The sequence below is a fragment of the Carcharodon carcharias genome, chromosome 23 (genome assembly GCF_017639515.1).
Source record: "Carcharodon carcharias isolate sCarCar2 chromosome 23, sCarCar2.pri, whole genome shotgun sequence".
In the NCBI taxonomy this organism is placed as follows: domain Eukaryota; kingdom Metazoa; phylum Chordata; class Chondrichthyes; order Lamniformes; family Lamnidae; genus Carcharodon; species Carcharodon carcharias.
In genome coordinates this window covers 19,356,614-19,383,010 of record NC_054489.1, presented here as the reverse complement: position 1 = coordinate 19,383,010, position 26,397 = coordinate 19,356,614, and the positions used below count along the sequence as shown (strand labels likewise).

The following is a 26,397-nucleotide window of genomic DNA, read 5'->3' as shown; positions in this document are numbered from 1 at the left end:
CTCACCAAGGCTCCTCAGGCAGCACCTTTCAAACACACAACTACTATCATTTAGAAGAACAAGGGCAGCAGACACATGGGAACGGCACCATTTGCAAGTTCCCCTCCATGTCACTCACCATCCTGACTTGGAACTATATCGCCATTCCTTCACTGTTGCTGGGTCAAAATCCTGGAACTACCTCCCTAAGAGCACTGTGGGTGCACCTATACCACATGGACTGCAGCGGTTCAAAAAGGCAGTTCACCACCTGTGCAAGGGCATTTAGGGATGGGCAATAAATGCTGGCCAAGCCAGCAATGCCCACATCCCATGGATGAATTTTTAAAACATTTTGAAGTGAGACTAACATCTTCAGAGTGGAAGTTCCTGTTAATCCACAGACTTCCCATTGATTGAATTTTGGTGTGGGGGAGTGACCTCTAATAGCAGCCCACCTGCAGAAGTATAGAAGCAGCAGAGAATCACCAACCATATGGAAATCGAGAATTTGTTGTCTCCTGAAGTTACTGCTGGCTTCAATAGGGAAATGAATGTGAATGCTGACACTTTTGTCATCATTACCACCACAAAAATCTGGGCCTAAGTCTTAAAAAAAAAAATCCCATGTGAATTTTAGTCATTTTATTTAATTCAAACTTCTTTCTGCACTGTAGTTAAAAGAAGAAAGAAAAAGCTGGCACATGAGATACCATTTCCAGATGCAACTGGAAGAGAAAAGAACCATATGTCACAAGACAAAGTACAGGAATTCAGAGGAAATAATAGTAATAAAAAATACACAGCTGGAAATTCATGGATGAAGAAGAAAATCAAATAGAACTAGAAATAACTTTGAAGTTTGCCAATTTAATGCAAAAAAAAAATCAGTAAAACTTAGAAAAAAGGTACTCAAGACCGTATTCCTTCACCACTAGGTGGAATATAACCACTTAATAGTTCAATAGAGAGAAGGCAGACTCCAGTGCAAGGTGGATTCAGTGCAAAAGGAGGTTATGTCCAGATTACAAAAAGTTTCGAATAACTACTACAATTCAATTTAAGTCCAAGTCCATAGTTCTTCATAAAAAACATTTTCTTACCAAACCGTGACTTGAAAATAGCTTCATTTTCTTCTTCAATCTGACCTAGGCCTGGCCTCTCCATTAGTGGGCCATCATGGGGCAAAGGTGACATGCATGGAGTCATGTCTTAGAAATAAAAGCAGAATTTTAAATTTTAAAACTGTTTAACGTGTAAAAAGAAAAAACATCACAATTTTACAAAAATTTTCAAAACTAACGCAAGATGTGCACACTACAATTTCGTTAAATATTAAGTGATTTGTAAAGTGTAAAAATCCTACTTACATAATTACATAAAATTTATGGCACAGAAATAGGCCACTCAGTTTAACAGGTCTATGCTGATATTAAAAAGCCAATAATTCATCTAACTCCACAAGCATAACCATCTATTCCTTTCTCACGTACAAATCTAACTTTCTCTTAAATGCATTTACGCAATTTTCCTCAATCGCATCAAGTGATAGCAAGTTTCACATTCTAACCACAACCTGAGTAAAAAAGGTTCTGCCAAATTCCTTATTTGATTTATTAGTGACTGTCCGATATCTACAACCCTAGTTTTGGATTTCCCCACAAGCAAAAACTTTTCTTTTTATCTACCCAACAAGCCCATTCATAATTTTAAAGACTTCAAGTAGGCCTTCTCTTTTCAAGGGAAAAGGGCACCAAGCCTGTTCAGTATTACTTGACAGTTGCAAAGCGAGTTCTGGTATCCACCTTATAATTTTTTTTTTGCACCTTCACCACCAGTGCCTCTATATGCCTTTTGTAATATGGAAATCAGAACTGTTTACAGCACCAAGTTCAAGTGATGAAGGTTCATACAAGTTGAACAACTTTACTGCTTTTCAATTCTATTCCTCTAGAATAGGTTTAGGCTGCCAGCAGGTAACTGACTGGTTAATCTACAGCTGTGTGGCTGTCTTGAATTGTTGCTGTTTATCAATGTCAATTTTGATAATTAGAAAATATCTGAATTAGCAGTCAGAAGCATAACTTATTATCCCGAATTATTTTAATGCTTTAGATAATTGAGAACAGATGCACGATTGGCTTCATTCAATTTGAATCTTGCTTTTTTTTGAGAAAAGGTCTAAATTAGTTTAAAAAAAACATTAAAAACAACAGAAACCAGAATTATTATATGTGCAAACGAGTGAAAAATCCAGCACTTTACTGCACACAATCCTGCAACATTTTTCCACAGTCACATTGCTAACAGCCACAATATATATTGTAATAGATGTCTTGCCATAAGTACAGAAGACCTACAAGTGAGAAGATAATCAAGAATCCAATAATAAAACAAGGTAAGTATGGTACAGGACCCAAAAAAAACCTTTAAAGCTTATTTCCCCTAATATGGGAAAATTGACACCCGTTGACAATTGGTAGGAACGTGGATGAAAATAAAGAAAACAGTTGGCCACTTTGCCAATTCAAATTGTGTTAACAGTTGACAATTTTCCAAAATTAGTATTTTAATCACTTCTTTCAGATATAACCTGAATTATTCTAATAGAGAAAAGGCCCAACTATTATGTCTTTCATTGTATTTGTATTTCTTCATACCAGACAGCATCTTAGTGAAGTTAAATTCTATAAAGCTAATTTATCTGGAAGAGGACATTAGCTTGCTTGTTTCTGCTACACCATGAAGAACGTTTTCAACAGACCACGTTTGTGTGATCTCAACCGGAAATGCTAAGGGTTTTCTCAACTTGGGTAATGTTTGGCCAGGATCATGCCAGTAGTTACTAGCTTAACAGGAGTCATAGATGGGATGCGTGGGATTTAGATCGAGCTTTTAGTAATGATAGACTGAAAATTAATAACTGACTGGTAACAATATCTAAATCAACACAGCAGTCACAAACTTTTTTGTAAGGCAACTGATGGTCTTATATTCTTTACTGATATTTTTAAATGTATATAAAACATCATTGTTAAGATTAAAACATGATCAAAATTAACTCAATGACATATTTTCTATCAAGTGAGCAACTAAATAACAAGATTCTGTTGGTGAAAAGGACTAACTCTCTTTAGACAGTGCAATAATTTAAAATCTTACCAACTGGGGTGTTGTTTGGTACATGTTCCATTTCCTGCACAATATTTATGTCCAACAGTTCAAATGAAAGCAAGTCCTGGAACATTGAGGGAACAAAATCACAATGGTTCCATACCACAGTTACCTCACAGCTATAGTGCTCTCAAAATTGGCAAGCCTTAGAATTTAGAGACATAGGGCAGAATTTTCTGCCTGTCGGGTAGGTGGGCCCGACCCAATCTCCAGCGGGCGGGAAGCCGATCCCCGCCGGCGAAGCAGGCCGCACCGCCATTTTACCTAGGCGGGCCAATTAAGGCCCGCCCAGTGTGGCATCCGGCAGGAAGCACTATGCACTTGCTGTGCAGGCGGGGGGTGGAATTCCCTAAAAGCGAGTGCGCTCTTTCGCGCATGAAACAGCACACATCTCCCTGAGGCTAAGTGCAGCCTCAGGGAGATCGCTTCCACTTTGACAAATATTAAAAGTAGAAAAAGAATTTCCCTAACATGTCCCCACTGTACACCCCCCCCCCCCATGTGACAATGTCACATGAGATGGGACATGTTCATAATTTCCATAACAACTTCATTAAAATTTTTGAAACCCTGCATGAAATCTCATCCTGCCAGTGGATGAGGTTTCATGTTTTTTCCATTTGCCGCCGGGGCTCCTGGCCGACCGGCCAACCTTAAGGTTGGACGGGCAGGTCCTTTAATTGTTTAAATGATCCTGTCAATAGCCTCAATTGGCCATTGACAGGTCGGTGGGCCTGCAGCTGATTTTGCTGCGCCTCCGGCTTCCTGAAAATTTAAACGGGATGGGGTGACATCAGGGGTTCCGCCTAATGTCACCCTGTGTCGGCGAGTGGGCCCTGCCCCCTGTTCGCAGACGGCAAAATTCTGCCCATTATCACATGGATAAAAACAGGTAAATCTGCTGGTTGGGGAGCAGAATCTTGCACTTGCCCTCTGCATCAATTTGTAATATGCAAGCCATGCTAATACATTAGTTAATTCTGCAAGAAACAAATCATAAAAATCTGAAATATACATATTCTGTGTAGTCTATGTTTTGTAGCACATGATATATACCTGTGCAGTCAGAAGGTCTACAGATGGCACCATTGTGTAAAAGTCCCTGCTCTGGTCTTTTCGCTGAAGTTTAGGCAATGTTATGGCTTCTGTTTTTGCAGGCTCTGCTTCTTCAAGATCTGGCACAAATGGCTGCGTCTCAGTTTCTACAGTCAAGGAAGCCTCTTTCTAAAAGAAGAAAATTATAACATTTATCCACCTTGGACAAACTACTATCTGCTTAACATTTATAAAACATTATAACGTTCTAAATTATTTTTTGTTCAAGAAAGGTTCCTTTAAAAAATAAATTTCATATTTAAACAAATTCAGGTTTTGACTCAACACTTTTGGGAGTCAAGTCCAGTTCTTGATCATGGCGAGTGCAAAATAATTTCCTCAAATCAGTCCTAAGTTTGCATTTTACCAATTTGAATCTGTCCCTTGCTTTTAATGCCAGATTTAATGTGAAGTACCTTCCATATTTACCATTTCTGTACCATTTATTAACTTGCCTAGGGTCTCTTTACAATCACTTTCTTTCAAGGCTGTGAAACATAAGCCATCCTCTGACACTATGGATCAATTTTTTGGTTCTTTATTCAATCATTACCAGGGCTTGAATATCTCCCTCATGTCCCAGTGACAAAATACAGGACCCTGTATTCAAGTTGTGTCTTGTCCAACATACTGCACCATTTAAACATTACTTTTCCCACTCATACGTCACCCTTTTGCATCTATAGTCCATTTACTTAGTTGATTGCTGCTCTGCACTTTAACGAGAGAATCTACTAATATGCCCACACCTCTTCTAACTTTAGTCATAGCTTTTTCATGATCATCCATAGGATATGTAATCATCATGCATTTTTTTCCCTAATCCACCAAAGCACAAAAACTAGATAGATTAGAAAGGGTACAGAAAATGAACTACAAGACTGACCCCAAAAGGTAAAGTGAGGGAGATTTGGGGAAAGATTAAAAGGGTTTTAAAAAGGGGTAGGAAATCCAGGGAAGTACTTCCTTATTGTGCTGTATCACAAAATTTTAATTTCACCCGAATTTATTTTTTATAAACGCCAATTTTATCATCATGGAGACTACAAGTAGGATCACCAACATGGAGCTGTTCCATAACAATTAAAAACAAAAGGATATTAAGTGAAATTTATAATTTTCTTCTATGAAAAGGGTAGCACTTTGCAAGGATATTATCCAAACCAAGAAAGTGGGAGCAAAGAATATGCAGTCAAATTAGTAAAAAGTAAATTTAAATTTGACAAGGAAAATTTCTTTATTCAGTGATAAATTAGAGGAATAATCAGCCAAGCAAGGCCGGTATTATTCAAAATTATAATTAGGTACCATCATGGGACTAATGCACTGATGAGCTTTAGCTGGCTGATATATTTTATATACATTTCCCTTTGGAGCTATTGAAGACAAGAGAGGAGAAACTCTGCAGCAACAGTGAGTGAACTTTAAACAACACAAGGCTGAGAAAAATATTGAAATGGAGAATCATGGGGTTACCAAGAACAAATGAGTCCCTGGAAATTGGGCTTTTAATGTCAGCTTCAGTTAATGGACTAATTTAGACTACAGATATATAGTTGGTGCTGGTTTTAGCAACAAACTGGTAGACTCCATTTTAAAAAAAATAAAAGCTATCCAAGGATAAGGCTCCAATAGAGGCTACAAAGGCACTACTTTAATTTCTGGCCTGTATGGAATTACATCATCCCTGATTGCAGAAAGGATTAGGAGATAGCAAAGTATACGTTGATTTTGCATGGTGTCAAGTTAGGGCCCACATTTTGGAATTGCCTGCTGACACTCAATGGCTTGGATTCTATGAATGGAGATATCTCTGATGGGCAGGACTTCTGTCCATTAGTGAGATGTTCCTTGACCGCAGGCAAATTTTTGACCTCAGGTTAATTAGAATGCAGGAGGCAGGCTCTTCCACCTCCACCGGGAAGTTACATCAGACTGGAATGGAGACTCAATGTTGGGCGAAGAAGATGACCACTGATTTGAAAGAAGAAAGTCTTTTCAGGGGTCACATGTTTACAGCAGCTAATGTGGCTCATGCATGGCCATGCTCTGGGATCAATGCACATAAGGTCCGCAACATTCAAACCCCATGGTTACTTCCACCAACCTCAGAATGCTGGACACTAGTTCATTCAGGGCCAATTTACTTTGGGTGTACCTGACCACAGGAAATTAAGGTGGGGGAGGGGAATAGGGTGTGACATTCAGGGTGGGTCAGATGCCTGCCCTAGGTTCATTGGGAAAAAAAGGTGCAAATTAGGTACCGTCTTGGGACTAAAGGTGCAAAAGTTAAGCCCCATGATTTAGTTCACAAGAAGAATGGTCACTTAGCCAAGTCACTGGAAGGTGCTGGCATGACCTCAAACCTTCAGGAGGAAGATGAAAATCAGAAAAGGAAAAAAAAGCAATGTCACTTTCTAAGAAAAAAATTAAAATGTCAGATTACTAGCAAACAACTCCCTTAAGTATCGCACTCATCTCTTTAAAACATGTAGACATGTATTTATAGTTGATTACTACTGTTTCTGTGGATTCCACTTCTTCTGGATCTGGAACAACTTGCTGCTCAGACCCTGCAGCCAAAGAAGCCTCCCCCGAAAGAAGAAAACTCCAACTATATTAATCTGGAGTAAATTCAACTAATTCATCCTCATTTACAGAAATAACTTTTACAGGTTAATCTGAGCCAGAAAAATCTCACATTCAAATCCAGTTATTGCTGAATTAGTCAATTTCAGCCAAGATGATCGCAGAGGTTCTATTAGCCTCTGTGTGGTGTGGCAATCATCTTTTTCCTTGTCTAAAATTGGACAAGAGATAAACAAGAAAAATGGACACCTAGGTAGTCAATGTCTATAAAACTGAGGACTTTTCAGTAGAATACTTGTCCATGGAGAAGTATCTTTGCAGACCTAAACCGCACATTGTCAAGCAGTGAGTCAATGGACTATGAACAGGAGCAGGTAGTATACTCCAGACTCTCACCTTATTGATTTAACTGCACTCAGGGTGTAAAACAGAGTTCAGACATTCCAGTTACAGGAACAATTTACAAAGATGTCTACCACTTCTACACAGCAACAAGAAAGTCCTGACAAAACTAAGTATTTTACTGTTGTGTTTGTTTGAAAGGTCACAACTAAGTAATGCTTCCTGACAAATGTACGTGCTTTCTTTTTGTATTGTGGTTTTCCAAAAATCTGTAGTGTTTTAAATAAACAGGATAGGTATCACTTTCATGAAAATTTGGTCATCTGAATTCACAAAACACAATTTAACTACAATGAAACAATCCACATTGGCTTCAAATATTTGCTTCATTCAACCTACCTGATTGCCAGGAAACCTAGTCTTGCTAGAGGTAAAGAGGGAATTTTCATTTCCATCAAGAGTTTCATTGAGTAATGGAGAGTCAATAATAATGCTGCACCATACTCTAGGCCCAAATTGTTCTCCTTTATGAGTCAAGCGCCAATGAGAAGCGTAAGTGCCTTCAAAGGTGGGTGCAACAAATTCCACTGATACAATACCAATGTCTCCTGGTTGTAGGAATGGAACAGAAACTTCTTTTTTTGCAGGGAAAGCCAGGATAAGGTTGCCCCACATAAACTGGAGCTGTCAAAACATGAAAATTAACTTCAATATTCTAAAAATTAGAGCAAAATAAGTCTAGTTTTATATTAATATAATTTTTTCTCCCCCCACCCCCCCCCCTCTTTTCACAAGCCAACAGACAACTGAGCCTTTCCTGGTTTTAACTGCTGACAACATTGACCTAGATCAATAAGCATAAAGATACAAATATGGAAGTGAGACATCTGATTGAGGAAATTTGTTCGCCTTAAGTTTGAGTAACTTCTTTACTATTTCTTCTCGTTTTAAAATTAACTTCCACTAACTGGAGAACAAAGATCTGTTTAGAACAAACTCATAGTCCACCTCTGCAGGGCAGATATAATAATTCTCATAATGATATTGGAATTTATTGTAAAGTACAGTAGTAGTGTGGTCTGTGTCTGTGGGTCTGCGTGTGTGTGTCTGTCTTAATTGATGTAAAAGCAGTTGGTCTGAAAATTTTAATACTATTGAATTCAAGGCACGCATCTCAAAATTCATACAAATTGCCAAACAGTTGTGGCGGTTGTTTTAAATTTCCCTTCGGGATTTGAGCAGTTCAGCATTTACCATCGGCTGTGCCATAATAACCTCCTTCATTTCTTAATGATCATACGTCTACCATGATCATAATGTCACTTTGGAAAGCTTTCTTATAATCTTTTTTTCAAATAATTTCCCCCCGTACTCTAAATTTGTATTTTGTAGCTTTCTTATATGGATACTCTGCATTTATCCTGGCTTTCGCTTTTCAATCTGTCCTGCAAGTGCTGTATGTTTTATTGTTAAGTTTCAAAATAGATCTCATCTTTCAATTTATTTATACAAACCCTACCTTCAATTCATTCCTTTGTCTCTATACACAAATAGAATGCACTTGATTTATACTCTTTCGATCTTCTGAATGGTATTTTCCCTTCTGGATCTATGGCTACCAAATTCTCCTGCTCTCCAAGCTGTGTAAAGTTCCCTTAACTCATTAAAATTTACTTTACCAGTCAAGTACCCTTGTCCTCAACTTTTCTTTTACTGAACCCAGTTATATTATGATCACTTTTATATCATCTACTCGCTTCTCTTTATTAGTAAAAATCAGGATAAATAAAGCTTTCTCTCCTGTTGATTGAAAACAAACAGTCCTGAACACACTATAAACCACAACATCCCCAACTCAGCACAAACATCTTCCTCTCCCAGTCTATTTTTAATTAGCTACTAGCTCCCATAGCTTAGGTTATTGCCCATTTACTTTGTTCAACAGTCTTCAATTTAATTCTAACAATGTGACTGCTGTCCTGCTTTTCCCTAGCCATATCAAAAAGACTTCTGTTTAGATTCCGTCTCTTTTTAAATCCTCATATTTGAGTAATAAGACCTGTGAAAATTAAATAACACAAAAACAAACATACAAATCACATTTTAAACTAAAAAGGACTAATTTAAAGTTCTAGCTTGGTCAGAGCAGAGGAAGAAAGAAACATAACAAAACATTCCATCTCTCCAGGATCTGAATGACAAGAGTAACTCAGCATCATGACACAACACTTTGGGAACACTGACATTGGGAAAGGTTGTGTTTGGACAGTTCTGTACTTTCCAGCAGCTGGAAGAGTGTCCTGCAGTCAGTTCTTGTTGAAAATAACAAGAGTGACATCACAAGACAGTGCGAGAGAGCGGCGGAGAGATCAGAACCAGCGCAAGTGCGGGAAGCTTCAAAAAGTGACGTCAGCACAAAAGGTGAGAGCTGATTAGTGAGTAGGGGGCAAGTATTTTTCTCCAGTTTAAAATAAATTAAGCTAAGAAAAGTTAAGGGTTCTAATCTTTATCTAAAGCACATAAATAGTTTAACGTCTTTTTTTAAACTGTACTTAACTTAAAGGGGTTTTTTTTCAACTAGAGGCATGGCAGAGGCAGTCCTCTGTTATGTACCACCTGCAACATGTGGGAAATCCTAGACGCTCCTTGCGCTCTGACTGACCACGTATGCAGGAAGTACCACAAGCTGCAGCTACCTGAGCTCCAAGTTTCAGAGCTTGAGCGGCAGATGGAGGCACTGAGGTGCATCCATGAGGCTGAGAGTTACGTGGATAGCACGTTTTTAGACATGGCCACCCCACAGCTTATGGGAATGCAGACAGAAGGAATGGATGACCGTCAATCAGAAGAAAGGTGTCAGGCAGGTAGTCAGGAAATCCCCAGGATGCATCTTGCTTGAGAACCGTTTTGTGTGTGGAAAAACAGTGAGAGTGACGGTTCCTCTGGAGAGTGCAGCCATGCTCATGGCACTGAGTGGCTCAGCTGCAAGGGGGTGGGGGGGAAAACAGAGCAAGAGCAATAGTGGTAGGAGACTCGTTGTAAGAGGAACAGGCAGGTGTTTCTGCGGCCGTAGACGTGACTTCAGGATGGTATGTTGCCTCCCTGGCGCCAGAGTCAAGAATGTCACTGAATGGCTGCAGGGCATTCTAAAGGGGGAGCGCAAACAGACAGAGATCGTGGTACATATTTGGACCAGTGATATAGATAGAAAGAGGAATGAGGTCCTGCAAGCCGAATTTAGGGAGCTAGGGAACAGATTAAAAAACAGGACCTCAAAAGGTAGTAATCTCTGGATTACTTCTGGTGCTACGTGCTAGTGAGTATAGAAATTGAAGGTTAGTCCAGATGAATGCGTGGCTGGAGAGATGGTGCAGGAGGGAGGGCTTTAGATTTCTGGGGGTGGTGGGACCTGTATAAGGCGGACGGGTTGTACCTGAACCATAATGGGACATTTATCCTTGCAGGGAGGTTTGCTAATGCTGTTGGGGATGGTTTAAATTAACTTGGCAGGGAGATGGGATCCTGAAAGGAGGTTCAGCAGGGGGAGATGCACAGCCAAAATTAGAAGAGAGAACAAGTGAGTCTGGAAGGCATAGAAATTATAGGCCAGTTAAGGCACAAGGGAGTTTGGCAAGGTTGGATTGTATTTATTTTAATGTAAGGAATCTGATGAATGAGGCAGATGAGTTGAGGACACAAATTAACACATGGAAGTATGATGTCATTGCTGTCACAAAAACATGATTGAGAGGGGGGCAGGATTGGCAGCTCAATAGTCCAGGGTATAGTGTCTTCAGGCTAGACAAGGAAGGAGGTAAAAGAGGAGGGGGTATTGCAATATCGATCAAGGAATCAATTACAGCAGTAAGGAGGGATGACATCTTAGAAGGCTCCTCAAATGAAGCCATATGGGTGGAACTGAAAAACTAAAAAAGGAGCAATCACATTGTTGGGAGTGTACTATAGGCCCTCAAACAGTCAGAGAGAAAGAACAGATATGCAGGCAAATTTTAGAGAAGTGTAAAATAGGGTAGTAATAGAGGGAGATTTCAACTTCCCCAATATTAACTGGATTAGTCATAGTGATAGGTTTAGAGGGAGCAGAATTCTTAAAATGCCTCCAGGAGAGCTTTTTAAGCCAGTATGTAGAAGGTCCTACAAGATAGGGGGCGACCCTGGACTTAATTTTAGGGAATGAAGCCAGGCAAATGGTAGAGGTATCAGTGGGGGAGCATTTTGCAGATAGTGATAATAACTCTGTTAGATTCAAGATTGTTTTGGAAAAGGACAAGGATGGGCCAGAAATCAGAGTTCTAAATTGGAGGAAGGCCGATTTTAATAAGATCAGATATGATTTGACCAGAGTGGACTGGGAGCAGTTACTTTTAGTTAAATCTGTGTCAGAGCAGTGGGACTTATTCAAGAAGGAAATAGGGAGAGTACAGGGCTGACACATTCCAGTAAAGACAAAGGATGGGACCAACAAATCCACAGAACACTGAATGTCAAGGCGTATACAGGATTGGATAAAGAGAAAAAGGGAGGCTTATGGCAGATACTGAAGACTCAAAACAGCGGAATCCCTAGAGGGGTATAGAATGTGTAGAAGGGGGGGGGGGAAACTTAAAAAAGAAATTAGGAGAGCAAAAAGGGGTCATGAAAAACATTGGCAGGTAAAATAAAGGAAAATTCAAAGTTATTCTACAAGTACATTAAGAGTAAAAGGATAACTAAGGAAAGTATAGGGCCCATTAAGGACCACAGTGGTAATTTGTGTGTGGAGCCGGAAGACATAGCTAGGGTTCTAAATGAATACTTTGTGTTGGTGTTCACAAGTGAGAGGGACGACTTGGGTATGGAAATCAGGCAGAAGGACTGTGATATAATTAAAGAAATTAGCATAGAAAGGGAGGAGGTTCTAAGTGGTCTGGCAGGCTTAAAAGTAAATAAATCTCCAGGCCCGGATGAAATGAATCCCAGGATGTTGAGTGAGGCAAGGGAGGTGATAACTGGGGCACTGGCAATAATTTTCAGTACCCCTCTGGCCACAAGAGAGGTGCCAGAGGACTGGAGGACAGCCAATGTGGTACCGTTATCCAAGAAGGGAAGAAGGGATAAACCAGGGAACTACAGGCCAGTCAGTCTAACCTCAGTGGTGGGTAAACTATTGGAAGCAATTCTGAGGGACAGAATTAATCTACACTTGGAGAGGCAGGTATTCATCAAGGACAATCAGCACAGTTTTGTTAAAGGGAGGTCAGTCTGACCAATTTGATTCAATATTTCGAAGAGGTGACCAGGTGTGGAGATGAGGGCAATGCACTTGACGTACTCTGCTTGGACTTCAGCAAGGCTTTTGATAAGGTCCCACATGGACGATTGATAACGAAGGTAAGAGCCTGTGGGATCCAAGGCAATTTGGCAAACTGGATCCAGAATTGGCTGAGTGGCAGGAAGCAGAGGGTGATTTTGTGACTGGACGCCTGTGTCCAGTGGGGTTCCACAGGGATCTGTGTTGGGACCCTTGCTGTTTGTGGTATATATAAACGATTAAGACTTGAATGTAGGAGTGTTGATCAGTAAGTTCGCAGATGACACGAAAATTGGTGGGGTGGTAAATAGTGAGGAGGATAGCCTTAGATTACAGGAGGATATAGATGGGCTGATCAGATGGACTGATCAGTGGCAAATAGAATTTAATCCGGATAAGTGTGAGGTGCTGCACTTGGGCAGGACAAACAAGGCATGGGAATACATGATGAATGGGAGGACCCTGGGAAGTACCAAGGATCAGAGGGATTTTGGTGCGCATGTCCACCGGTCCCTTAAGATAGCGGGACAGGTAGATAAGGTAGTTAAGAAGGCATATGGGATACTAGTCTTTATTAAACAAGGTATAGAATATAAGAGCAGGGAGGTTATGCCGGAACTGTATAAAACGCTGGTTAGGCCACAGCTAGAGTATTGCATGCAGTTCTGGAATCTGCATTACAGGAAGGATGTGATTGCACTAGAGAGAGTGCAGAGGAGACTCACCAGGATGTTGCCTGGGCTGGAGTGTTTTAGTTATGAGGAGAGATTGGATAGACTGGGGTTATTTTCCCTGGAGTGGAGGAGATTGAGGAGGGGACAAAAATGGGGCAAATAAAATTATGAGAGGCATAGATAGGGTAGACAGGAAGGAATTTTTCCCCTTGGTGGAGGGATCAATAACCAGGGGGCATAGATTTAAGGTGAGGGCAGGAGATTTAGAGGGTATCTGAGGAAGAATTTTTTCACCCAGAGGGTGGCAGGAATCTGGAACTCACTGCCTGAAAGGGTGGTAGAGGCAGAAACCCTCATAACATTTATCAAGTGTTTGGATGTGCACTTGTGATGCCATGGCATACAAGGCCATGGGCCTGGTGCTGGAAAATGGGATTAGAATAGTTAGGTACTTGTTTGACCGGCAGACTCAATGGGCCGAATGGCATTTTTCTGTGCTGTAGCCCTCTATGACTATGGTTCAACTGAGAGCTGATAATGCATAACTGAGAAGAAACAGCAACAACAAAAAAAGTATGATGAAAAAAGCAGAACAGATGAAAACTATATACAATGGTCCTGTACACCTGTGAAAGAACATTTAGAACTCATTGATATGACAGGCCATTTAATATTGTCAACTGTCATACATGAGACTGTGAGGTTATCCATTTACAGTCTCGAAACAAAAGTTTGATGACAACACTTTCATTGCCATTTTATCAGTTAAGTATTAATGCAGACAGTGAAACGTTTGCTAAGTGGTAACATAAAAAAAGACAGCTATTTACTTTTGTGGCAGATGTCCAATTAGCATTGCCCGTGTTCTTCATTCTCCAGTGTTTGATAAATTTGATTCCTGGTTGAAGATGAGTACCATCAGGGAAGTTCTCGTCCACAAATTCAGCTCCCAAAATTGAAATAACAGGCCTGCAAAAATGAAAACAAAAAACTACTAGCAACTATCAAAACAAAAAACAGCAAATAAAGTAAAGGAGCATAAAGCAAGAATATTTCATGTTGATACACACTTGCTCTTGGGCTTAACTGTTAAGTCCTTGAAAAGGTGCAGAGGAGATTTACCAGAGTGGTCCCAGGGATGAGAGAATTTAGTTTCAAGGTGAGGTTGGAGAAGCTGGAGCTACTTTCCCTAAAGCATTGAGGGGAGATCGGTTAAAAATGGTATGATTATGACAAGTTTACATAAAGATGGACAAAAAAAGATCAATTGGCATTAGCTGATGGTACAAGGCCTTGACCTAACAGCACGGGTCTGAAACTATCTGAGTGACAGGAAACAGAGAGTATAGGTCAGTGGTTGCTTTTTTGACTGGAGGAAGGCTTATCATGGACTTCCCCAGGGATTGGTGTTAGGGCGCCTTGTTTTCTTGATATATATCAATGGCCTAGAGTTGACACAATTTCAAAATTTGTGGATGACACAAAACTTGGAAGAATTGTGAACTGTGAGGATAGTCATAAATGTCAAGAGGACAGACAGGTTGGTGGAATGGGTGGACAAGTGGCAGATGAAATTTAATGAAGAGAAGTGTGGAGTGATCACTTTGGTAGGAAGAATGAGGAAAGGCAATATAAATTAAAGGGAACAATTCTAAAAGGGATGCAGGAGAGACCTGGGGGTACATGTATATAAATCATTGAAGATGGCAGGGCAGATTGAAAGTGCAGTTAATAAAGTATACGGGACCCTGGACTTAGGGCACAGAGTACTAGAGCAAGGAAGTTATGATAAACCTGTTTAAAACACTGGTCCGGCCTCAGCTAGAGTACTGTGTCCAATTCTGGGTGCCACACTAGGAAAGATGTGAAGGTATTAGACAGGGTGCAGAAGAGATTTGCAAGAATGGTTCAAGGGATGAGCAACTTCAATTATGTGGATAGATTGAAGAAGTTGGGGCTGATCTCCTTGGAGAAGGTTGAGAGGAGATTTGATCGAGGTATCCAAAATCACGAGGGGTCTGGACAGGGTAGATAGGGGAAAAATTGTTCCCATTGGTGGAAGGAAGAACCAGAGGACCCTTATCTAGGGTGATTGACAAAAAAAAAAGCAACAACATCAACCAGCGAATGGTTAGGATCTGGAATGCACTGTGTGAGACTCTGTTGGAGACAGATTCAATTGTGGCTTTTAAAAGAGAACTGGATAATTAACTGAAAAAAAATGCAGAGCTACAGGGAACAGGTGAGGGAGTGGGACTAGGTGAGTTGCTCTTGCAGATAACCAACACAGACATGGCTGGACGATTGACCCCCTCCTAAGCTGTAGCCATTCTATGATCCTATGACAGATTTAAGGTTTTGGGCAAGAGATGTAGGAGGGATGTGAAGAAAAACTTTTAAAAAAATGTATTGGGTGGTAATGACATGGAATACACTGCCTGTGAGGGTGGTGGAAGTGGAGACAATCGATTATTTCAAAAGGAAACTGGATAGACGCTTCAGGGAAATAAATTTGCAGGGTTATGATATTAGAGTGGGGGGGAGGGGGAATGGGACTGTCTGGATTGCTCTACAGAGGGGTGGCATGGACCCGATGGGTTGAACGGCCTCCTCCTTTGCCATACTGAATCTATAGTTCATTCGTCAAATTATCCAAAAAACAAGTCAATGCTCACCAGCCAAACAGACTTCACATACCACACAAGTTGTAAATGATGCGGTATGGAAATTGATGCCTCCACAGAATTGCTATTGGAACCTTCTTTTCCAAACTACCTTAGTGGATTAAAGTCTCACAAACCACCAAAGCATGGTGATGACTAAATTGTCTTTGAATTTTTTTTGTTGTCAATTTTGAGCTGGTTTGCAAGACATTACACCTGTAAATATATAGCCTCTAAGCACATCAGTCTGTACATCCACTCAAAATTGCCAGGTTTAAAGGAAATTTTTAAAAAATCTATCTGAACACTCAGAAAGCTCATTTTGTCCTTTAAGTGCACACTCAGAGACCAGCAGCAACAAAAATAAATCACTTAGGCTGCAGCCGACACAACTCACTTGTGCCTCTGGCACGAGCAAATAATGCAGTCCACGTCATTTGATGGTTTATTTTCCATGAACAATCAGTGTTTCATTTTATTGATGACTTATCAACATATGGAGAATACACCACCACCACCACCTTTTAGGTAACAACTAGTACAAGCTTATCACTGATGTATTTTTAAAACAATATTCCATGGTCACTAAATTATACTGCATTCTATAGACATAGTTTAAATTTCTGGACAAAAATATATGGAACTGCAAAATTTTATGCAGTATTCGTTCAAACGTCAAAAAAAAAGGGTATAAGTGTTTAATGCTGCATAAATGGTGCAGTGGTGCCCAAAGAGTTACTGATCCTGTACTTACACTGCTAAAGTGTGCTGAACTCCTTTATGTTCTTGTATTGGTTGATTCAATTGTTCCGCAAGAGGTACACCATTCCATTGCAGATGTTTTTTCTGTAGTTTTAGCTGTTTTTTAATCTCCTTAAACTCTGCTTTGCGTTGCAGCTTTTCAGATCGCAATCTTTGCTTTTCAGCTTTCAAAAAAGTTTTATCTATTTGTTTTTGTAGCCTAAACAGAAGTTGAAAATGCATATTTCAGAATTTAATATAGAACATTCCATTCTAAATTGTGGATAATATCATGATCTACCTAATATTGTCTTTAAGGAAAAGAAAAATGCTTAATAGGATACAGAGAGAAGTTATGGAACATGTTTAACAGTGAAACCCATTTTAAATGCAATGGGAGAGGGGCGATGGGGAGGCAGAGAGGGTGAGAAAGAGGGAAGTAAGTAAGCGAGAAGAGATTTGCATTTATATAACACCTTTCACAACTTCAAGACATCCCATAGCACTTTACCAGCCAATGAAGTGTAGCCAGTATTTTAACATAGGAAAAGCGCCAGCCAATTTTCACACAGCTAACTCCCACAAACAGCAACATGATAGTGACCAGATAATCTTGTTTTGTGATGTTGCTTGAGGGATTAATATCTTCAAAAATAGTGCCATGGGATCTTCAATGGCCACCGGAGAGGACAGACAGGGCATCAGTTTAACATCTCATCCAAAGGAGAGCATCCCTGACAGTGCAGGACTCCTGCTGTAGTGAGGGGAGCACAGATGTCATCATAGCTCTTCGCGCTCAAGTTCTGGAGTGGAACTTCAACCCATAACTTTCTGACTCAGAGGTAATGTCTTAGCAACTCGGCTGCAGCTGACAGCTCAAAAAACTTTCCCCAATAAATTTGAGGGCTTTTGTGTTTACAAGCTGTTTAGAAAGTCAATAAAGAAACCCTTTGTAAACAATGTGATGTTTTAGCAAGGTTAAGAAAAGACGTTATACACATATTGATTAGATCATGAATAATGGGCAGAAACCCATATGGACAGTACTCTGGGAATGAGAGGCAAAGCATTGCACACCGACACTGCAAAAGACAAAACAAGCCGAATGCTTCCATTTTGCTGCAATGACCAGTTTATTGTTTTTAAACTAAAAATCAATGGCAATTCAACAACACCAAACTAATTCTGAATGTTAGCACATAAAAGTTACAACAAAAACATTTGCCATTTCGTCCAACCAGGCCATGTTGGCATTTATTACTCTCCATGTGAGTAAACTGCCTTCATCACATTCACCTACCTGGTTTTTATATCCTTAATCCCCTATCCAATCTCATCTTCACAGATAACATGGTCTCTTCCTCAACCACAATCCATCAGTGAATTTCACAGTCCCACAACTCTTTATATTAGGTTTCTCTAACTCTAATGGTTTTTACATTTACTAATTAATTTTGGCCCCTCATTCTAGATTGTTTCTAGCAGTTAAGCAGTCTGTTCCTATCGACCTGTCCCATCTTTTCGTAATTTTCAACACTTCAATCCTATTGCTCTACAATCTGCATTGTTCAAATGAAAAAGAATCCACTCTAAGTCCATCTCTGTATTTGTATTTCTTCACACCAGGTAGAATCCCAGCGAAGATAAATTCTAGAATGCTAACGTAAATAGGGTTGACATTACCTTGTTTGTTCTGCTACATCAGGGATAACGTTTCCAACAAACTGTGCCAGTGTGATCTCAGGTGAAGATGTTGAAGGTTTTCTCAGTTTCAGCAATGGGTGGTTCAGATCATGCCTATAGTTACTAGCTTCACAGGACTCACAGATGGTGTATGTGGGGCAAATGCTATGAAAATAAAATTGGAGTGCAATTTAAATTTATTTTACAAACATGCATACTTAACGCTTAAAATACTCAATGACCAAGTTTCGAATAACAAAAAATTAACTTTTATTATTTTTTTCCTTGAGAACTCATTCCAGTAAACGCATGTAGTGTTAATTTGTAACATTTTTAGCTGCTGATTTTGAGAGAAATATCCTTCCTAAATCACTACCACTACCTGTGGAAGTACACAAAATAGAAAACATATTGACGGCATTTGTTTCAAAATTTTGCTTCCTCATGCTTCCTGTAAATAAGTCTCAATAAAAGTAGGAAAGGCCCAAGACTAACCTGGGTGTGAGTTGATAACAGAAAGTAAGTTTCAATGTGTGCAGATAGTAATTACAAGCAAGCCTAAACTGATAGACGGTAAAGTCTCTTTAGCACAGGTGCTAGAACTAGGGGTCACCATTTAAAAATACAGGGTCGCCCATTTAAAGCAGAGATGAGATGAAATTTTTTCACTTAGAGGGTCATGAGTCTTTGGAACTCTCTTCCTGAAAATGTGGTGGAAGCAGAGCCTTTGAATATTTTTAAGGCAGAGGTGGATAGATTCTTGGTAAGTAAGGAGGTGATAAATTATCAGGGGTACGTGGGATGCAGATTTCAGGTTACTATCAGGTCAGCCATGATCTTATTAAATGGCGGAGCAGGCTCGAGGGGCTGAAGGCCTACTCCTGCTCCTTGTTCATATGTTTGTAAGAAAAAGACACTGCAAAACGTTAAGATTTTCACATACATGTAATCGAGATATTTTGAGCAGGATATTTTTGTGAAATTACATTACAGTCCTGTATTCTATGAGATAAATATAGGTTAATTATGTTACACAGTCACCGCAACCCTCACCAGGAGAAGCTGTGAGAAAATGGATGGATGGATGTTACACATCTACTGTGGGTGAGAAGTGTCCCACCTTGCAAACAGCGTTTTGTCAATTGGGTCAAAATCATTCAAGTTCTTGCCACCACCTTGATACAACTGTGTACCGTTTCAGTTTTGCATTTTCTATTATCTGTAATTGGAGTTGTGTTCAATAGGTTCCCAAAGTAAGTTCCCAAACAGCCACCATGTACGTGTTTATTGTCGATGGACAAAGTCAGCACACTTAAGAAACACAGTCCACAAATTTACTGAAAGTATAAGATCAAAAATCATTTTGCACGATGTGCAACTTGGTGCTGGGCTTTGTTGGGGCGGCGGAGACTCGGCATCAGGCCAGAAAGCCAGGGACAATCCCACTTCAGCCTTTGGGAGGGGTGGGGGCGGGGGGATCTACAACTGGATTTTATCCCTATCTTGCAGCTAATAAGCTGTCATCGGGACTCCCATTCCTTTAAAGCAAATCGGGGGGCCGGCAGCTGTTCAGTCCCAGCAATACCACTTGAAATGGTGACCACTGCTAGGACTGCAGCCACCATGAAAGATGCAGCAATGGTTGCTGCCCTTGCAGCAAGGTAAATAAGGCCAGGGGTCACTGGGGCCAGTCAGGTAGGCCTCAACAAGGGTGGGAGTGTGTGGTTGGTGAGAGTGGGGCGGTGATGCCTCAGGGGTAGACCTTTCCACCAAGTGCCCAATGAGGAGGGCCCTTCACTCACCACCCCCCCTCCCACCCAAGCCTGCAGGAGGCTGACATGATTCACCAGGCAGTCTTCTCATATTGCAGAAGGCCCACACACTTGGCAAAATGCTGGTGGCAACGGGAAAAGGTCCCTAACTGGCACTGAAACCCCATTGCCTTTCGCCATTTTCTAGCCCAACACCCCCCATCCCTGCCTCCAATTGTGCTCTTGCAGGCCCCATAAAATTCAGCTCTGGTGTGTAAAGCAGGTGTGGCGTCAAGTGACTCTGAAGTAAAGCACAGCAAGATTCCCTCCTGCAGATGTTCTGGTGTGTCACTGCTTTGTTTCCGTGTCTGAGTTTAGACTACGCTTACAAAATAACTGCAAAGGTTTTGGTTTGCACTGACATTGCATACTGATGTTGCAGTTACAGTGTAAATGTACTCTTAAGCTTGTATTTAATGTGGCTGCAAAGATACCTGCATGGCAGAACAGCAGATTCACAAACGAGGCACTTGTACCTCAACTATCATTCAGACTTATTTACACATACTGATCCTGACAGTTCATAGTCAGGCTGCCAAACGGTACAAGAGAAGCTACAACTACTTGTTCCTATAATTCAGTCTAAGTTGCTTAATTTCAATATTTAGGAGTTAGCCATCTGAATCTAAAGTCTGACTTAGCTAATATGCCTAAAGAATTGACAAAACAAAATAAAGGAGTTTTGACCTCAAATTTTAAACAAGTGCTGAACTACAGAAAGCTGTGGAGGAAATAGACCCAGATACTTTAGGAGTGAGAAATTCATCTTGAACAGCAACACAGAATAATAAATTGGCCACCTATTTTACACAACACCCAATTTCCAATTCATTTTTCACTATCTCCCAAAGCATTTCTATTGTATTGAGTAGGCACAATATAAATAAAACCAGGGACAGAGTATAATTCATACTTTACATTACCTGCACTGGTAGCGTACTCCAAGAATACGAGACAGACAGTTGCTACAAGCCATGAGCCAATCATAGTAGCCGATCTGTGTAGTGTGGGCCTCTGGAACTTGAACAGGAGGTGCTGCTGGGGCACTGAATGGGTCACGCACCTGCTGCTGAATGTTCACCTTCTCAAAGAAGTCACAACAGATCCGGTCAACTGTTTCTTTCACGAGCTTATCTTTGAACTGAAATTAGAATGCACATAAGCAGAAGCCCCAGAGAGCAAAAAAGATACAAGAGTTTAAAATATGGTTATAAAACAATGAGCTCTTGCGCCACTAGCAGAACCTCAACCACAGCAGGCAGCTCATGGGAAGATCATGGGTGATATTCTGTTTATGAAGAAAATGACAAGTAAAGCAATGGGATTTTAACCTCTAATCCTTTTGGCAGTGCCATAGCTCAAAGCTATGGCCCATTCTCCTATCTTTGTTATTTGTTTATGTTCTATTCCGGAAAGCAAGTTGGCGAAGGATGATACTGGAATCAATCTTTACTCTAGCCTTACATTTATTTACAAAGGGAAACATGACAAACATGCAGTAACTGTGGTGTGGTTGAGTTAAGTGTAAGTGCCTCTTTACATGCGCTCAAGTGATACCACGATGCCCACCACCTGCATTTAATTAAACAATTCATATACAATTAAGTTTACATGTAAACAACAGCAAAGAAAGGGAAGGTTTAAGGAGAAATGAACCACTAAATTAGTCATATGCTGTGCATTTACAAAGCAACAGACACATCTGAGATTACTGGAAGGATAGCACATTGTTTTTATGAAGGATGATATTTCCATATACCTAATTTATTTTGTGGTGAGGAACAAGATTACATTTTGTAATAATATTTAGTTTGTCAATGATACGTCTGATAATAATGGTAAGTAGGTCATTTATTTAAAAAAATACCAATATGCTACCTGACCTGAACATGTTCAGTTTTTCAGATTTCCAGTATCTGCAGAATGTTGCTTTTCTTTTACACTAATATTCTTGATCTATGCACTTAATTACAAAGCAAGGATACTTTTCAAACCGTCTTCATTATATATTGGTAATTAAAATGAACACATCAAATCTAATTTCATATTACGATGAAAACAACGTTGGAGGACCATCATGGACAGCAAACGCTAAATGAGATACTGTATTCGATTCAAGGAAGCTTAGATGAAGGCATTTAAACATTACATACATTTCCAGAAGGGTCAGTGCAACACCAGACTGATCCTCTGATGTTGCAAATCATTGCCAAACATATGCAGAAATAGATTGCTAAGGCCTGTCTCAAGTCTGACCAGACAAATTTAGGATGAGACAACCATTATAGGGAATGACAGCCATTACTATGCCCATGTAAATGTGTTTGGACAGCATCAGCTTTGTGCCCCTGTGGGCACTGATCAGTAGCAGAACAACTGACCTTAATGTCGCTACTAACTAACATAAATATCCGTCCTTACAGTTTCGCTGAGCTAGAGTATTGGAAAAGTCTATACTTTTATTTAAATCCTAATTTCCCACGCCGTTTTATGACATGTTGGAGTTCAGTTCCAAATATTTTGGTAAACCTTCTACACCCCAAAACAAAGAGACATTCTTTATGGTTCAAGTTAGGAACAAATATCAGTGGATCTTCAACCACAAGGACATCACAAGGAATCCAACCTCGTCCTTACCAGCTGTCAATGCATAGGCACCATACATTCAAATTCGCTCAATGGCATGTGCAGTAGGAATATGCACATTTTACCGCCCCCACCCTAGTTCAGAAATACAGGACAAGTGCAATTAACATAGATGAATTCAGCAACCTCTGTACACACTAGGCATTAAACCAGACACCACCCAGTCTTATGACTCAATTCACCACTTTAAAAAAAAATCAACTTCCCTTTGGCCTCTTGGCCTGTTCAGTGACATTGTAAGCTAAACAAATCCCTGGCAAAGAAGTATCAGATTAGGTGAACATTGAATGATCACTGAAAATTCAAAGAACAGTGTCGGTTCACAAACTACCATCTGCCTGGGTTCAAAATGTTTCAAGCCATTAGCTTTCAGTTAGCGATATTCATGTTCTTCACAAAACTATCTAGCGCAGGCTTGTCCAACATGCAGCCCGCAGGCCACTCTCCGGCTCTCTATCTGGCTCCCAGACCCAGTATTCAAAATGCTGGTAAGTGAAGTCAAGGATTCTGCAAGGAGCTGCTCCTCCAATCACAGGCCATTTCTCTCCCCCGTTTGCTGTTGATAGCATCACTAGTGAACATAGTGGGAGAGAGCCAGTCTCTGATTGTAGGAACAGTTTCCTTTAGACTGAAGAAATGGCACAACAGCGGCGGTGAATCAGCTGGGAAAGGAGGGAGGTTTTCAGGGAGTGGAGAAGAGTCAGCACGGCTGCTGGACAGGGGGTAGTGAGCACGTGTGTGTAAGCAAGCGCACACATGTCGTCGAGCGAGGAGTCTGGGTGCCCTCAAACCCACACACCAACTCACACGGTGAGTGTGGGTGTGAGTGAGAGTGAGTAAGCACCCAGAGACTGGGAGTAAACCGGTCAAACACAATTTGACCCTCTCACACTCTAATGGTCATCTTTATTAATTAAAAAATCATCTATTGATTGCACTGACATCGCTTTATTTTTACTCAGCAAATTGTTTCTTTTCCTCATACCTCAATATTTTATTAAAATTCATGTTTAATGTTGTGCCAAACATTACCTTCCTGAAATTTGCTCATCAGCCCCTTGAGTCAAAAATAAATTGAAATGTGGCCCCTTGCACAAAAAGGTTGGACAAGTCTGGTCTCGTGTAACAGCAGCTTGCTTTGAAGAACAAAACGTAAAAAATTGAATTATATTATTGGAGTTTTCTTTTAAAACAGAGTTGACACTTTTGTTCCCAACAAACAAAGTCCTAATTATGACAAGCAACTGAAATGAAGCTTTCAAATCCATCAGGGTTAATCTGTCATATAGGAGTGAAATTGTATCACACATAATGAAGACACCAGCAGGAACTGTCCCCTTAAGGGGACTGAGGTTATCAGCTTCTGCTCAATGCACAAGTCAAGGTCATGATTCAAGCCCCAACCCAGAGACTAATAGCACATATTCTAGCCCAAAACTGTCTTTCAGATGGGACATCAAGCAGAGACTTTTCCTACACTCCCAGATAGATTTTTTTAAAAATCAAATGGAAATGTTCAAAGAAGAGCAGGGGATTCTTCAGGGGCAAGAGTTTTAGGTCAGCGTGCGGGAGCGGCTGGGGAACGGACTGCCGCCCGCGATCAGCCCCTGACCGCGACTGCACGCTGGCTGGCCAATTAACAGCAGCAAGCATGAAGCACATGTTAACAAGCGCTGTTTTGGTTGGGGTGGGAGGAGGGCGAGCACTGAAGTCAGCACGGGCACAGGGGAGCGCACACAGAAAGTGGCCTGAAGGCAAAGAGCTGCCTCAGGGAGCTGAAGACTTCAAAAGTATCGAATGAAGATTTTAAATCCGGACAAAAACGTCCATGCAACATAAGCAGTCACCTGAACACAGACATTACAAAAATTCTGTGCATAGATTTTTATTTTTTTTTTTAAATTTAATAACGGAAACCTCATCCTGCCCTTGGCTGTAGTTTCCTCAAAATTAAAATTAAAAAATGATTAGCCCGCCCGCCAACTGCAACGTTGGACAGGCAGTGAAAAACCTCAGTTAACTGCGCCATTCATGGGCTTAATAGCCTTCTTAATTGTCGGTGGGCGCGCTGAGTTTAGTGCGTGCCTGCCAACCAAATGTCATGCAAGCGTGCAATGACATCGGGACACTCACCCGACATCATCACGCGCTATTTTATGCTTGAGCAGGTAGCGTGTGCGCCCACATGCTCAGCGAAAAATTTTGGCCCAGGTATTCTGGCCAATATTCATCTCAATCAAATATTAAAATAGACTATCTGAACATTAATCTCACTGCTGTTTGCTTATCCGTGCTGTGTGCAAATTGGCTACTGCACATCCCTTGTTGAAGCAGTGCTTCAACATTTTTTCAATGTCTGTGGTGTTCTTTTAGGACGCCCTGAGGTCATGAAAGGTAATGTAAATCCAAGATTTTCTTTTACGGTCTGGAAGGAGATAAATCTTATTTAATCTTAAAAAGCACAGGTATATGCAGATGAGTTGAATAACATGAGGAAAACAAGTGTCAAGTGGTATAACTCATTTTGTTTATACCACAGAAAGCAAGTGATAAAGTGGGAACTCCAACTGAATCAATGTCCTGTTAGTAATCTATGTTTGTCAGCAACATTTACACTGTCAATGTTACACAATAGTGTTGCTTTATACATCTATTTTCAAGGCTCTGATGGCACGTCACTCAAGTTTCAAAATCAAATATAGCAATAACTGTACAAAATCTAATTGTCCTCTTATGTAAAGAACAAAATAGCCCTACAACTCCAAAAAACAAGATTAGTATAGAGTACTAAGAAAGATCTATAAATATAACCTGTTTCATCCCCATACTAGTTACCCATTGTACAGTGTTTAGAAATAACAGATCAGAGCTATGGAAACGCATTCCCTTCACTGCAGCTTAAATATAATACTTTAGAATTAGAAGGCCAGAAATGACAAGACTGTTGGCAGCACAGAGCCTCTCACACACAGAAATGCATCAAATCAGTGCTGCAATATTACAGCCCCATCTCTATCCAACTGTACTCACAGCTAGTGAGGCTTCACACCAATAGCAAGGCCTTTCAGTTTACACTTTATAATCCCATCCTGAACATGAGGCAAGCCTGTACTTACTGTTTCCATGTACTGTGTAAACCAAACTGGAGGCAGCCGCCAATTGTTCTTGCTTTGATCTACATCTTTTGACATCTACAAGAATAGTGATAAGCACACAAAGTTACTATATTTGTCTAACTTGGAAGAAAATAAAGCAATGTACACAGTTATACACTGATTAGCTGCACCATTAGGATAGAACAAAATTTTTAAATATTAAGAAAATAAGCATATATAATTGTTACTTATTTACTGCTACTTAGTTCAAAACTGGAGTCTGACATATCTGTGGAACAGTAAAGTGATACATCAACAACGTGCAATATGGTATCAGCACACAGCTCTATAACTACACTCACATCTCCTAGACTGATGACAGGTAAAGTGACAGGAAGCCAACGCCATGCACTTTTTCATAAGGAGAAATTATCTTCTGTCTCCCTTTCAGGACACATTGATACAACTCTCTCTGGAGAGCTGAACAATGACACTCAAACTCTGTAAGGTCACCTGAACTTTGTCATGGAATGATGTGTGTCTTGAGAATACAAATCAAGTGAGGAGCGAAGATAAAAAAAACCTGCATTTGTT

At 40.3% G+C, this 26,397-nt stretch overlaps 1 protein-coding gene across 4 annotated transcripts in view; it reads right to left on the bottom strand.

Annotated features, from left to right (window-relative positions):
* nbr1a (NBR1 autophagy cargo receptor a) overlaps positions 1-26,397 on the bottom strand; it is a 68,969-nt gene that overhangs the window by 19,391 nt on the left and 23,181 nt on the right. For 3 of the 4 annotated variants that reach the window (XM_041173301.1, XM_041173302.1, XM_041173303.1), the window contains exons 6-14: positions 25,825-25,899; positions 20,986-21,203; positions 18,252-18,416; positions 16,582-16,788; positions 13,995-14,133; positions 7,579-7,863; positions 4,210-4,377; positions 3,142-3,217; positions 1,083-1,190 (exon numbers count right to left, since the gene is read on the bottom strand). In XM_041173301.1, coding sequence (XP_041029235.1) covers positions 1,083-1,190; positions 3,142-3,217; positions 4,210-4,377; positions 7,579-7,863; positions 13,995-14,133; positions 16,582-16,788; positions 18,252-18,416; positions 20,986-21,203; positions 25,825-25,899 — 1,441 coding nt within the window. The remainder of the gene's footprint in view (positions 1-1,082; positions 1,191-3,141; positions 3,218-4,209; positions 4,378-7,578; positions 7,864-13,994; positions 14,134-16,581; positions 16,789-18,251; positions 18,417-20,985; positions 21,204-25,824; positions 25,900-26,397) is intronic. The other variant, XM_041173304.1, reaches the window with a different exon arrangement.